This window comes from Diadema antillarum, unplaced genomic scaffold (genome assembly GCF_040938485.1).
Source record: "Diadema antillarum isolate AM-2024a unplaced genomic scaffold, OU_Dant_1.0 seq00001234_RagTag, whole genome shotgun sequence".
Classification (NCBI taxonomy): Eukaryota; Metazoa; Echinodermata; class Echinoidea; order Diadematoida; family Diadematidae; genus Diadema; species Diadema antillarum.
In genome coordinates this window covers 562,501-576,294 of record NW_027272022.1, presented here as the reverse complement: position 1 = coordinate 576,294, position 13,794 = coordinate 562,501, and the positions used below count along the sequence as shown (strand labels likewise).

Below are 13,794 nucleotides of genomic sequence, written 5' to 3'. Positions count from 1 at the left end.
AGGCCAAAATTACGGACGATCAAGAACATTCCTACACAACACCGTCGAATACTTTTTGAAAGCCATGCATGTCATATAAAAAGTGCATCATTCAAATCAGAGTGTCTTTACATAATCGTGTGCGCTAGCACGAGATAGTGCATTAATGTATGACAGTTGTTTCTTGTAATCAGTTTTGCCGTTGTTCATTTAACGAAAAAAAATTGGATAAACAAAGTAAAACTCTGTTGTGTCTATGAAACGCCAATGTCAGAGCTGCCAAGCATCTCCGTTTCTGAATCTGAGCACTCTATATAGAATATCTGCTTCTGATTCGATAATCATGATGGCCTAGTGAGATGTCCAATGTCGGTATTATTTACCTGACGAGTTCAATTCAGAATTTATTGATAATGAGCATTTTTTCAGTTTATTACATGTCAATGCCCGCAGTCTGTTAAGAAATTATGAAAACATGCAATTATTATTGTCTATGATAAATATGAAATTCTCCGCTATTGGTATCACAGAAACATGGCTTAACGACAAATCTCCCCCTTTATATAACATTGATGGGTATTCTGTTGTCCGTTCTGATAGGAAATGCGGACGAGGAGGCGGAGTCGCCCTGTTCCTATCAGACACGTTATCGTATAAAGAAAGGCCTGATTTGATATACAATGGAAATGAAATTGATTGCACATGTGTTGAAATTAATATGTATAATAGAAAAAATATAATACTTTGTGTAATATACAGGCCCCCTCATACAGATAGTAACTCATTTTTGGATAATTTTGATGTTTTATTAGAGCGGATTAATCAAGAAAACAAAGATGTATATATTATGGGTGATTTTAACATTGATCTCTTGAGAGAAGAGCACATTCTTAGAAATAAATTTTGCAATATTTTGCGAGCAAATTTTTGTAATATCACAATCGATAAGCCCTCGAGAATTACGGTCAACTCATCAACGTTGATCGATAATATTTTTACGAATATTGACACGGATTATTCGAAATCTGGTCTTTTGTATAGTGATATTTCTGACCATTTACCTATATTTTTTATTTGTGGCGACACACAGAATTCTTATGTTAAGCAAAAAGAACGTAAGAAGAAGCGGAAATTCACACTAGAAAATATATCATTACTCAAAGATGATTTAATCACGGAAACATGGGATGATGTATTACTTTCTGCAGACCCAAACATTGCTTATGACACCTTCTGGAATACATTCCTTTCTTATTTTGACAAACATATCCCCACAATTGAAAAGAAAAAAAATTAAAAAATCAAAAATCCGTGGATAACAAAGGGAATTTTCCGTTCCATTAAGAAAAGAAATGTTTTAGACAAAAATAGTTTACGGTATCCTGATAATGATAATGTTAATCGATATAAATCGTATAGAAATAAACTTACACAGATTATCAGGCTTTCCCGCAGAATGTATTATGCGGAAGCTTTTGAAAATGCTATTGGAAATATGTCAGCCACTTGGAAGATTATTAATGACGTCATTGGTAAGAAAAAGAAGGTGTCAACATCTCAAATTACGAATAATGGACAAACGTTTTGTAATCCTAAAGATGTAGCATGTTGTTTTAATGAGTACTTTGTTAATGTTGGTCCTAGTCAAGCTTCTAAGATTGATCATACACAGACAGATTTCTCGCAGTACTTGGGCACGTCAAATGATAATTCATTATTTTTTAAACCAACGGATTTTAGTGAGATCCTTGATATTGTGCATTCTCTAAAATCAAGTTATACATGTGGTCATGATGAAATGAGCACGTCCCTTTTAAAACAAATTGTTGGGAGTATATTGACACCTTTAGTACATATTTGTAATTTATCGTTGTCAACTGGTGTATTTCCGAACGCATGTAAAATTGCAAAAGTTATTCCAATATACAAAAAAGATGGCTCTTCTTTTGTTTCGAACTACCGACCTATCTCTATTCTTCCTAGTCTTTCTAAAGTCATAGAAAGACTCGTTTATAACAGACTGTATGATTTTTTGTTACAAAATTATATACTGAACCATGACCAATATGGTTTCAGGAAATTTCATTCTACTGATATGGCACTAGCCCAGTTGTATGACAGAGTGTCGACTGCCTTAGCTGAACAAAAACATGTCATTGGTGTATTCATGGACCTAAGCAAGGCATTCGACACTCTTGATCACACTATCCTTTTACGCAAATTACATTGTTATGGAGTTCGTGGCATTCCACTGGAATGGTTTGAAAATTATTTATCAAATAGACAGCAATACGTATACTATGAATCGGTAAACTCTGAAGTTTTACCCATACATTGTGGCGTCCCACAAGGATCGATATTGGGACCACTACTATTTCTAGTGTATATAAATGATATAACAAATTCTACTAAGTTACTTCAATATATTCTGTTCGCCGATGACACCAATGTATTTTGTTCCAATACTGATTTTCAGTCGCTTTTAAGAACTCTTGATACTGAATTGCCGAAATTGTCTACATGGTTTAAGAGCAATAGATTGTCACTCAACTTAAAAAAGACAAATTTTATTTATTTTCATAATAAGAAGCATAACAATGAAATGCACCATTTGAATATCATGGTGGAGGGTATATTACTGGAACAAAAAGAAAGTGTCAAATTCCTTGGAATATATATCAGTGAAAATATGAAATGGAATGCTCATGTGCAATACATCTCAGATAAAGTATCTCGTAACGTTGGTATACTCTGTAAGCTTAAGTATTATGTCCCAAAGAATATTTTATTTATGCTTTATAATTCATTGATATTATCGAACATCTCATATTGTAACATTGTTTGGGCAACTGCAAAAAGTCACATTGACAGTATATTGCTTCTACAAAAGAAAGCTAGACGTATATGTACCAATTCAGGTCATCGGGACCATTCAGATCCTTTGTTTGTAGAATTAAAAACACTAAAGGTAAATGATATTAATTTTTTGCAAAATTCACTTTTTATGTTTCGTTTGTATAACGGTCAGTTGCCATCTTCTTTTTTCTCATTATTTCATTTAAACAAGGATATACATTCTTATCCCACAAGGCAATCTGATAAATTTCATCTACAAAATCCAAAAACGGTGATGGCTCTGAAATCTATCAGACACACTGGACCTGATATTTGGAACTCTCTTTCTTCAGAAATTCGAACTTTAAAGTCTATGTATTCTTTCAAGAAAGCTGTAAAGACAATGCTGCTTTCTGGATATCAGTGATCTTATAATGTCATTGCAATTGTATTGTATATGAAATTCCCTCGTGGAATTATCGCCGTTCTGAATTTCTTGCGTAATGTTATGTAACCGACCATGACCTGTAACTGTTCACCTGTACCTCGGTAAGAAAATACTTTACTATTCAGTAATCCAGGTGATCTAATTTTGTGTATTTGCGAAAGCAGACAGACCTCTCCCCTCTCCTTTCTCCTATCCTATCTCTATGCAAGTCATCCCTCCCCCTATTTTCCTATATATTATGTATTACGTACGAGGGCTGCATGCAAATCAAGCATTGCTTAAGCTGTAGCCCTTCTGCGTTATTCATTGCATCGCTGATATGTTCTTTTGTACATTGTAAAGGCAATGAAGAAACTGTATTGCTGTATAGGTAATGAAGAAACTTACTTTGTTAGCAACTAATGTTTATGTATATCCATTTATATGTATGGTACCATCAATGTATATGATATATATGTGCATGTATCTGCATGAGCAATGATATAATGCAGGAACCAATAAAAAAAAAATCAAATGAATGTAATCCAGAGATATATGTCTGAATATGTGTGTGTTGAGTGTTTTTTTTTTGGTGTGTGTGTGTGTGTGTGTGTGTGTGTGTGTGTGTGTGTTTGGGGGGGGGGGGGGCACTCCACGGATTTCAGATTTTTGTCTATAAGTACAGTTGTCAGCATTGGTATAATTATGCGTATGTGTTTTAGTTAGATCTTCGAGAAGACTTCAAATTTTGTCTGGCACTGGAGATAGGAGCCCTACCGATTTCCTGATGAGTATATTTTTGAAAGAGGGAAGCGAATAAGTTTGTTATTCTTCTTAACCCTCCCATCCCCTCCCCCCCCCAAAAAAAAACCCACACACACACACAACAAACAAACAAACAAACAAACAAACAAACAAACAAACACAAAAGCAAAAGACATTGCCTTGGCCTATCCGGATAATATACTTTTGGATTTTTTATTCTCTCCTACGGTTAGGTGAGGGCCTGAGGCCTGTTTCAGGGCGAATGGTTATGTTCAACCCTCCTAATTGCAAAAATTTATTTGATTGAATGAATTCACATGGTAAACGTATATTAATTATTGTTACCGACATTAAGAGCACATTTTATGTGAACGTACGCGGGAGTCGTTGTACGTGTTGTAGCATAAATAGCTGAATGAACACGCTTTAAAGATGAGCAGGAAAAAAAGGCTAAAATATACAGTTAATATGGAAAGGGATCAAACAATGAATGATGAAACAATAGCAGCCTCTAAACATTCTCCACAAACAGAATGTTTCACAGATCCCCCCAATAAAAAGAAATTAAGATAAAAAAAACACGCACACAAAAAACCCCGACTATTGTGAGTCTCTGTACTTGCTTTTGTGTGTTTCTATATTCACTCATGAATTAACATACATGTAAATGTGTATGGGTGTGTGTGTGTGCAAGACATTTTGCATCTGTTACCTTCAAACTCCTAATTCATGAAGCCGAGGACATGAAGTACGAAGGACAATTTAAGATGGTACGGTAATATCATTGTGCCATGTTATCAGAGGTTTTGATCATAATATCATTTCAACTCAATTTCGACACTAGAATCAAAATACAAGCATCTTTGAAAATAATTTCACTGTCTTTTCCTTAATTTTTCATCTTCGTGATATTACATCCGCCAAGCGGCATACAGTTACTGTTTGAGTGCTAATTACTGCAGTAACCATGATAACTCATGTTGGTACAGACCATGTGTCCTGTATACGCTTTTTTCAGAGGGCGCTCTTACTTTGGAGGCAACAGAGACTTCTATGACTAGAAGGCTCTGGGAGGCAGCAGGTGGCGCCGCCTCGATGCCAGAAAATGATGCAAGAGGTCTTTGACCTCGTGCCATGCACCTTTGTGCACGGTTTTCACTTCAGAAATACAAAGCGATAGGGCCTATACTGCTATTGGTTGCAACCATGTAAATTTCCATGCGTGACTTGAATTGTTACCTTTGACACATTTGCACTTTGATAAATCGAAAAGTTTAGTTAAAGTAGATCAAAAAAGTTCAGTGTCAGCAGCACACCGACCAATCATGTGATTGAAAGCTGGCATTTTTCCATGCTAGACCTGGATATTTCTTCTTTCTATCTTATTGAATGATATTGACTCCACTACTAAATATAGACTGATTTTTTTTTCTTTCCTTTGATGCAGAATGTCAGATAAGGGCGTGAGGCCGCAGCCTGGTACCGATGTAATTCCATGTGGTCTAAAGTGTATAAATATGGCCGAGTATTGCACACACATCATCAGCTTCAGTCTTCAAGCTTCAGAATCTACTAGTACTTCTCCTGCTTTACAGCAACGGTGAGTTCAGATATTGCATGTTTCATATTATCATAATGCAGTATTGTTGCATAGGCATCATATTGTTTCCTACGCAGTGGTGTGTCGTTGCCATCAAATTCATTCTCCGTTCATGAGGTTTTTCATCTCTATCTACTGTACATAACTTTGTTTTTGTTATCAAAAGAAATGTTTAGGCAGAGAAGCGATGCTTTCCAAACTCACAGGCGAACAGGGAGTCGATTGAGGTTTGAATTTTCTTCAGTTTGTCTCTCTCTAACAAACTGATTCTTGTCACAAATTTGACGTTTTGCCGTCACTCCTTACCGATTGTCCATTTGTTCAAGTCCTTGTCTTTAACACGTATATGCTAGCGTGGACATCCTGTAATAGCAGCAACTACCGGAGTAATAGAAAAGACGAATTGATTGATTTCATTACGGGCACAAGAATGTAAACATGTTAGCGACTCTTGTCCATAAACGCTAATGATATTCAATTTTCCCTTGCTGTTCCCAGACAAAATGCGTGCTTTTCTTGCTCTCCTCCTCGTGGCTGCTGCCACCGCCGAGCTGGCCCCGCTCCTCATGAACTCGGAACCCATCCCGGGCAAGTACATCATCAAACTCAAGGTCAGTGTGCACAGAATTATTCTTCTGCCTCATAAATCAAAAGTTTATCCAAATCTGAATAACAATCTTCTTTAAGGTTCAACCCGATTCACCTTTGCTGTATTCTGTTTCAAATGAGATGACAATCGATGCGATGTGGTGTAACATTTCTTACTTTGTAAGTAATCTCACTATTAACAGATTAGCAATTTACAGGCCACGCTCAGCGATTATCATTTTGTTTGCTATTTTCTGTGTTTTCTTTTAGTGTGTACGTTGTGTGCGGGGAGGGTTGGTAGGAGGGTTGTTGTTGTTTTTTTTTTTGAGAGAGAGAGAGAGTCATAAATGCTAGTGCACTGTAAAAACATCGGTGTTAGATTTAACACCATAGGTGTTAAATCTAACACCGATCAAGTGTTGATAGAGGACCACACCCACAGGTGTAGAAAATGTATTGTGATTGTGTTGAAAAATGTTTACCTGGCACTTCGTGGTGTTAATTTGACACTGTATCTGGTGATATTTTGACACTGTAGTGGTGTTAATTCAATAATGACATCGCATGGTGTTGATTTGATATTGCTGGTGTTAATATCAATGGCATAACACCCGTCCAGCTTCAATAGGAGACCACACCAACTGGTGTTACTGTGGTGTAAATGTGTTTACACATTTTTTCAAAAATTAAGTATTTTATCGAAAAAATTCTTGATCGTCTTGTTTAAATTCAAAATCAACAAGAAGTACAGTTACTAAGAAACTCTTCAAAAAACAGTTTTAAATTTTGAAATGACAACCGGAGGTGTTAATTTAGCACCATAAATGAGCACCGAAAATTTAACACCAGCTCGGTGTTTCATATTTAACACCGGACTTTTTGCAGTGTGGGGTGGGGGATTGGGACTCTCAGACCCCCCTCTCACGGTTCTGTAGCCTTTGTAGGTAAGTCATTGCTGACTAAACGTTGACCCATCACAACTACGTATCTTCCTTATGTCACAGGACGAGTTCGACGTCGACGAAATCGCTGCTACTGTCAGTCTCAGCGGTGGTCGTGTCGGAAACAAGTTCCGTCGCGTCCTGCATGGATTCGCCGCCGAGCTCTCGGACAGGGCTCTTGAGATCGTAAGTCTGATAAAAAACCAACACCTTGGATTTCTATACATTATGTACCTATCAGTTTTACAACCTTTTCTTGCTGATGTTCAACACTGATTGTACTTTGTTGAAAGTATTCGGGTTAAGCTTTATTCTGATGGCAAGGATGCACTTGAAGGCCAGCAAAAGAGCTTGATAGTCTGTATACCATGCTTTGGGAAGGTAAAAAAGCATTGAAATTTTGTTTTTATTTGTTAAAAAAAATGTGCTAACCATTTATTAGTGAGGTGGTCCTCTTATATTCCTAATTGTATTTTGTCCGGGCGTAGAATGATGTTTATTTTTCATAGCCCGTCCTACAAGAGAGAGAGAGAGAGAGAGAGAGAGAGAGAGAGAAAGCGAATGATACGAGGTCGTGGATAGCAGGCTTACATAATCCTATTTCTCAAACTGATATGACAGAGTTAGGGTTCCCCCTCCATGGGTCTTTTTCATGGAGAAAAAACTTTGTGCATCAGTAGGGAGTGGTTCTAGACTCGATGTTGCTATTACCCTTACAGGTCCGCAGCCTTGCAGCCGTCGAGTACGTGGAACAGGACGGTGTCTACCGCACACAGGTGACCTGGGGTCTGGACCGTATCGACCAGAGGGATCTGCCACTTGATAACTCCTACTCACCAGGCGGTAAAGCAAGATTTTTATAGCAAAGAGCTGCAGAGAAACGAAATCATACATTCCTATTAAAACAAAACACACAAGAAATCGAAAAGTATAGGGCCTACTCATTTTTATATCTTAAAACAACTGCATAATCGCTTTTAAATCGTAAACGGAGTTAAGTAAGATCGCCATAAATTCTTTGCATCTTGTCATGAGGATGTATATCACAAAGTATTGACACGGTTAGTAACTGATTCAAGACATTGATTTGGAATGATCAAACAGGCACCGGAAGTGGGTACACCGTCTGGGTGATCGACACCGGAGTTCTCGATACTCACAGTAACTTTGGAGGCCGCGCTGACCAGGTGGTTAACTATGCCACAGGTAACAACGTAAGTTTCCGAATAGCCAGTCTATCATTGTATGCAGAACAAAATTAATGGCATCTACAGTAAGTATATAAGAACGATAAGATTTAACCAATATCAATTGAAAATTCATCTTAAAAAGCGAGAATTGCTGGTCCTTGTCCTTTTTCGTTCCTTTCCACGGCGTAACTGACGATCTAGTACTGATTCTTGGTTGGTCTATTTGGGTTCAAAATTAGCGAGAAGCAGGGAATTGGGTAATTCCTTTAATCATTAGATATGAATGCATGGTGATTTATGAAGTCCATGACTGAAAACCTAGAAAGAGTCTGAATATTGATTTGTCCTTATTCTATACACTTTCTTCTCGGAATTTTACTAACTTTCATCAACATTGCACATTCGCCGTATTTCAAAGCCCTGGCATCAGTCCACAGCAATTTGTGAGACTCACAACATATAAACCTTTCTCCAAAGTCCGTGTGGATTTGCCAGCGAAAAAATTACAGTTGCTGGTCTTTCCTTTTATATTCCATGTAGCTGTTCTTCTAGATGAAGAACTATCATCATTTACTGGTATAGATTCAGACTTACAATGATCCAGTGACATTTTAGTTTAATCGATCTGGTGCATCAAACTGTTTTAGGAACACCTTTACTCCTTTTATCATCACGCCATAGGAAGACTGCAACGGCCATGGTACCCACTGTGCTGGTACCGTGGGATCGAACACTTACGGCGTGGCCACGGGGGTTTCTATCAAGGGTGTCAAGGTACTCAACTGCCTTGGCTCCGGCAGCACCAGTAGCATCGTCAGCGGTACAGTTTCTCCTCTTCAAATATCACTTTAACCAGGGAGGTGGGAAGAGATACTTCCCCCTCCCATGCAGCTTTAACAGAACAATCTGTACTACACATTTGCGTCCGAGTGTCCATAGGCAGAACAGAGCACATCGGGCGAAGAAAGGCTGTCGAAGCAGTTCAACAAAAATCTAAATTGTGCACGAAATTTGAAAGGAATCTATTGAAGTTTTTCAAGTTCTAGGATCTGTGGTTCAAGTATATATATTTTTTTCGTTGTGTAATCAAATTTCAATCAGTTGTTTTTTCACTGAAAAAAAAAGGCTTATTCGCAGCACACGAGACATTTTCTACAAATGCGTCATTTCTCATCTTTTTATATGGAAACAGTTGAAAAATCCCGTTTCCTTGACGCTCATCCGAGTTGACAAGTACTAAAGATAAAGAAGAATCGTGCGTCCTATACCAGAAATAGATAAACAAGAAAATGATGACGTACACTACCAGAGATGAAAATTTGACCGTTTTTTCACCTTCCCATCACACATGAATTTCTTTCACGATTATATGCATCATCTTTTAGAGTTGTCATGATCTCTAACTGGTCCTAAGAATGCAAAAATCCCCAAAAGAGTCTATAAGTGTATTTACCTATTTTCTTATTGGACGTGTAATTTCATTATTTTTCATTCATGTTTTCTTTGCAAAATACAGGTATAGGCACATTCAGTTTGCTAACTGTTTGTGTACAAAAGTAGAATGACAAATAGTAATTGATTCACACAAATACAAAACAATGGCAGAGACAAGCGAAATAAACTTAACTACATTTCGAATCTTAAAGTGTGTAATAATGTATACATCAAAGGTAAACAAATTGGAAAAAGGGGAGAGTAACTATAAAGAATGTCTAATGATTGTGAAAAAAAAATTATGCTTTTAGATATTTGCAAATACTTTTGCTATGTAGAGTCTCTCTTACTCAATGGAAAACACGGCCCTGCTGAAAAAACAGCTGTCCAGCCGAAAGAAGGCTGTTATATCCGCGCACAAATGAAATATACTAAATTTCAAACTAAAAGTAAAACGACCCATACAGCATGTTTACCACTCACGTCTGTTGATCAAGACCTTTATTTACCTTCAGTTTGTCCTCATACTCTTTTGGAAGTGGTGAATCGCTTCCTCATGCCTTTACAAAATCTCCAACATTTGGATTGTATATCTTCATGTGTATGAACTTTACTCATGTCTCTTCAAGAGATGAAATCGAAGTACTAGTAAGTGTTCAGATAGTTTTGATGATTGGAGCAAGGATCAAAAGTGAACGTAGTGTCGGGATCTTGCTGAAGTTCAGTTACTATCTTTTATAAATAATAATTCCTTGCCCTCTCACCTCTTCTGATATAAACCACAGGATGCGACTACGTCGTAGATAATGCTTCAGGCAACAAAAACGTTGCATCCATGTCTCTTGGAGGAAGTTCATCAACTTCCCTCGACGATGCCGTCGCGGACATGGTCTCAGCTGGCATCCCGACGGCCGTTGCTGCTGGCAACGACGATGCAAATGCTTGCAACTATTCCCCAGCTCGCGAAAGCACGGTGAGAATTTTCCACCAGCACTAGGCTAAAAACTTGTAACAGTTAGCTGAGAATGGATGATAGCGTCAATTCCGTAATGTGTGCCTTTATTCCATTTCCTTTTTTGGGCCGTCTTACTTGCGATATCAATCTTATGGGTTTCCAGATTTTTCATGACATTGTCCTTTTCTTTCTGTGATCTTCAGGCCATCACCGTTGGAGCTACAGACAGCGACGATAATCGCTCGTCCTTCTCCAACTACGGCTCCTGCGTGGACATCTTCGCGCCCGGTACCTCCATCACTTCCACATGGCACACCGGCAATTATGCCTATAACACTATCAGCGGAACCTCCATGGCTTGCCCGCACGTCGCAGGTACAAATAGCCATCATGTGGTTTTAAAGGCTTGCAGTTTGGCAGGAAAATGTGAGGGAATGTTGTGTTCTACACCATTCTTCATGCAGTGCATCGGAAATCAAGTACTTGCTTTTAGTTGATCTTTTGAGCTATACTTTATTCTCCAATATGCTGCTTTTTTTTTCTGACATTGTGTGAACATAACGCTATGAGAAAACGTCGCTGTTGATTAACTGTGACATACTTAGGGAAAGAAGAGAAACAAAGAACACTTTGAGAGTGAACGGCTTTGACACCTTCAATAATTCTCATGGGCATTTGTGTTCTGATGAAGTTTTCCAGGGATAATTTTTGACCATGGTAGCAAATTTCATAGCATTTGTATGCTTGAGAGTCTTAAAAAATCTATACAGGGATAGTCAGAAAGCCGTTAGGAGGAGTCCACTTTTTGTTTAGCTGAGCCTCAATGTTGTGCTGTGCCTTTACATATCAATTTCTGCGTCATGATTAAACTTAAATTCATTGTGAATTCATCATATTATATCAATAGTTTAGTCAACCAAATTTCCCTGACGCAGTATGTTGACTCTGCCCAGGAATACCCAAATGGCTTTAATCTCGACCCTTAACGGTATTCGATCAGATATTAATTTGTCGGTCGTGTTTATATGGGCCTATTTCATGCTTTGAGCATGTCCATTCCCAATATCCATGAAAAATGACAATGAATATGAATGCCAAATGACAAATGTTTATCAAAATGTCTTGTGTGACCATCATGTTTACGGTGATTATATTTTCTATAAGAGGTCTCTTAAAGGTACTGTTTACCATTGGGAGCAGCGATTTAAAAATGTTCAAGATATTACATTGATGCATATGTGTAGCTCAGTTGTACCATGTAAGGATTTTGGAATAAAGCACAGCATAAAATATAACGATATATCACTATTTTCCTCACTAAACCATACCTGTAGATGGGTTTAGTCTAGAAACATTTTTTATTATAACTGTTGTTCACATTTTGTGTATTAGTCATACTGATTCAAATTATTACGTTGATTGTTTCTATCCCTAACTCACATTTTAGAACTATTTTGAAGCACTAAAACTGGATTTTTGTTTCATCTGCAAATGGTGAATAATGCCTTTAAGATCTTTTTCTCGTCATAACCATTATCAATGGTCCTAAGCAATAACCATACTCCCGATGTCCGTCGGCATTGTTCTCAAACTGTACACTTGATACCGAATGATCCGAGACATTCCTTTTTTTAGGTCGTTAAACGAACAGAAACTTCGATTAATAGATGTCCACTGCATACATTGATTTTTTTTTCTATTACCACTCCCTTGTCTCTCTCCTTTTGTTTACGTCGCTTTGAAAGAATAGGGAGCTTTAGATTTGCGGCGCGGACGCTTGAGAGGACGCTTGAACTGGACGTTCTCCTCTTCCCTGCGTCGTGTTGAAAAGTAGCTTTAGATTACGCTGAGACGCAACCTATAAAAAATAAAGGGGCGTCCCCATATGATCAGTGCATGAAGTAGCTCTCTACGTCGTAAATTGAGCGGACGTCAAAATAGCCCAGAACGCGTAGTGAAAAATTCATACGACGCAACCTATAAATTTAGAGCGACTTGACGCGCGTTTTGCGCATGCTCAGAACATGTTTTTGTTTTTTTTTTTCCTCTCAATGTCCCCGTCGGGAAAATCTAAAGCTCCCTAATGTTACATGGCTGTGATACATAACTTAAAAGGGAGAGCAAAATACACTGTATCACCAATTAGTCTTCTTTTGTCAATTCATTTATAGGAGCTATCGCCCTCTACGGCGGTAGTACCAGCAGCATGTTGTCCAGTGCATCGAGTAACAAGATCAGTGATGCTGGATGGGGCTCTCCCAACGATCTTCTCTACGTTTAGAGGTAAATACTTTCATTCCTGTCAATAAAGAATTGTTAGAAAAAGGCAATGAATACAGTGAAGAGGGTAACATTCGTTTCTAATAAACCCCAGGAATCCTCAGTTATCCCCTGTTTTTTTTTTTCTCAAAGCATTGCTATTAGAAAGTAGTCAACTTGACATAAGACAGACTTCTAACTTGTATTTGCACGACTTGAGCAATGTGTTAGTCGTCTGTTCATTCACATTGATATGACGTCATCGATGATATTAAAAGGTGTGTACAGTTCTGGTCAAGGTGAGGATTTAGCTTTTAACGTTTTGCGAGATATTCAGAAACCACTCTATGAGATGTCAAAGAGCATGCGATTCTAAAGGGTATCAAAAGTTTATTTGATGAAAATCGGTTTTGAAATGGCTGATATATCCAAAAAACAAAGTGAAACAAAGAGATCCTAATAAAAGGCGTGGCCTGTCGCCTTTTATTATTGTCACTTTTTTGGATATTTCAACCATTTGAAAACCAATTTTCATCAAATAAACGTTGAATCCTTCTTAAAATTACATGCTCTTTCATATTTCATCAGCGGTTTCCCTGTATCACACTTAGGAATGTTCAAAACATGAATCCTCACCTCAACCAGTACTGTACAGTCCCTTTAAAGTGCCTTTCGTCTTTTCAGATGCAGACAAGACGCAATGTGACAATCGGAACGTGACGTAGACAACGGACGCTGATCTGACGAAGATTTAACGATAATGACGGTCAAGTTTAAGTTCAAGCCTATTTTTTCCTCCATCTCCAACATAATCAATGCTA

The 13,794-nt window shown here is 37.8% G+C and overlaps 1 protein-coding gene across 1 annotated transcript in view; it reads left to right on the top strand.

Annotated features, from left to right (window-relative positions):
- The first annotated feature begins 6,109 nt into the window (after nt 1-6,109).
- Nucleotides 6,110-13,794, top strand: part of LOC139745084 (aqualysin-1-like) — a 7,741-nt gene continuing 56 nt past the window's right edge. Inside the window, exons 1-9 of the mRNA XM_071655505.1 lie at nt 6,110-6,217; nt 7,199-7,321; nt 7,855-7,978; nt 8,240-8,349; nt 9,007-9,145; nt 10,545-10,732; nt 10,918-11,089; nt 12,886-12,997; nt 13,658-13,794. The exon at nt 13,658-13,794 is cut by the window's right edge and continues 56 nt beyond it. Of these exons, the coding sequence (XP_071511606.1) occupies nt 6,110-6,217; nt 7,199-7,321; nt 7,855-7,978; nt 8,240-8,349; nt 9,007-9,145; nt 10,545-10,732; nt 10,918-11,089; nt 12,886-12,995 (1,074 nt within the window). The 3' untranslated portion in view covers nt 12,996-12,997; nt 13,658-13,794. The remainder of the gene's footprint in view (nt 6,218-7,198; nt 7,322-7,854; nt 7,979-8,239; nt 8,350-9,006; nt 9,146-10,544; nt 10,733-10,917; nt 11,090-12,885; nt 12,998-13,657) is intronic.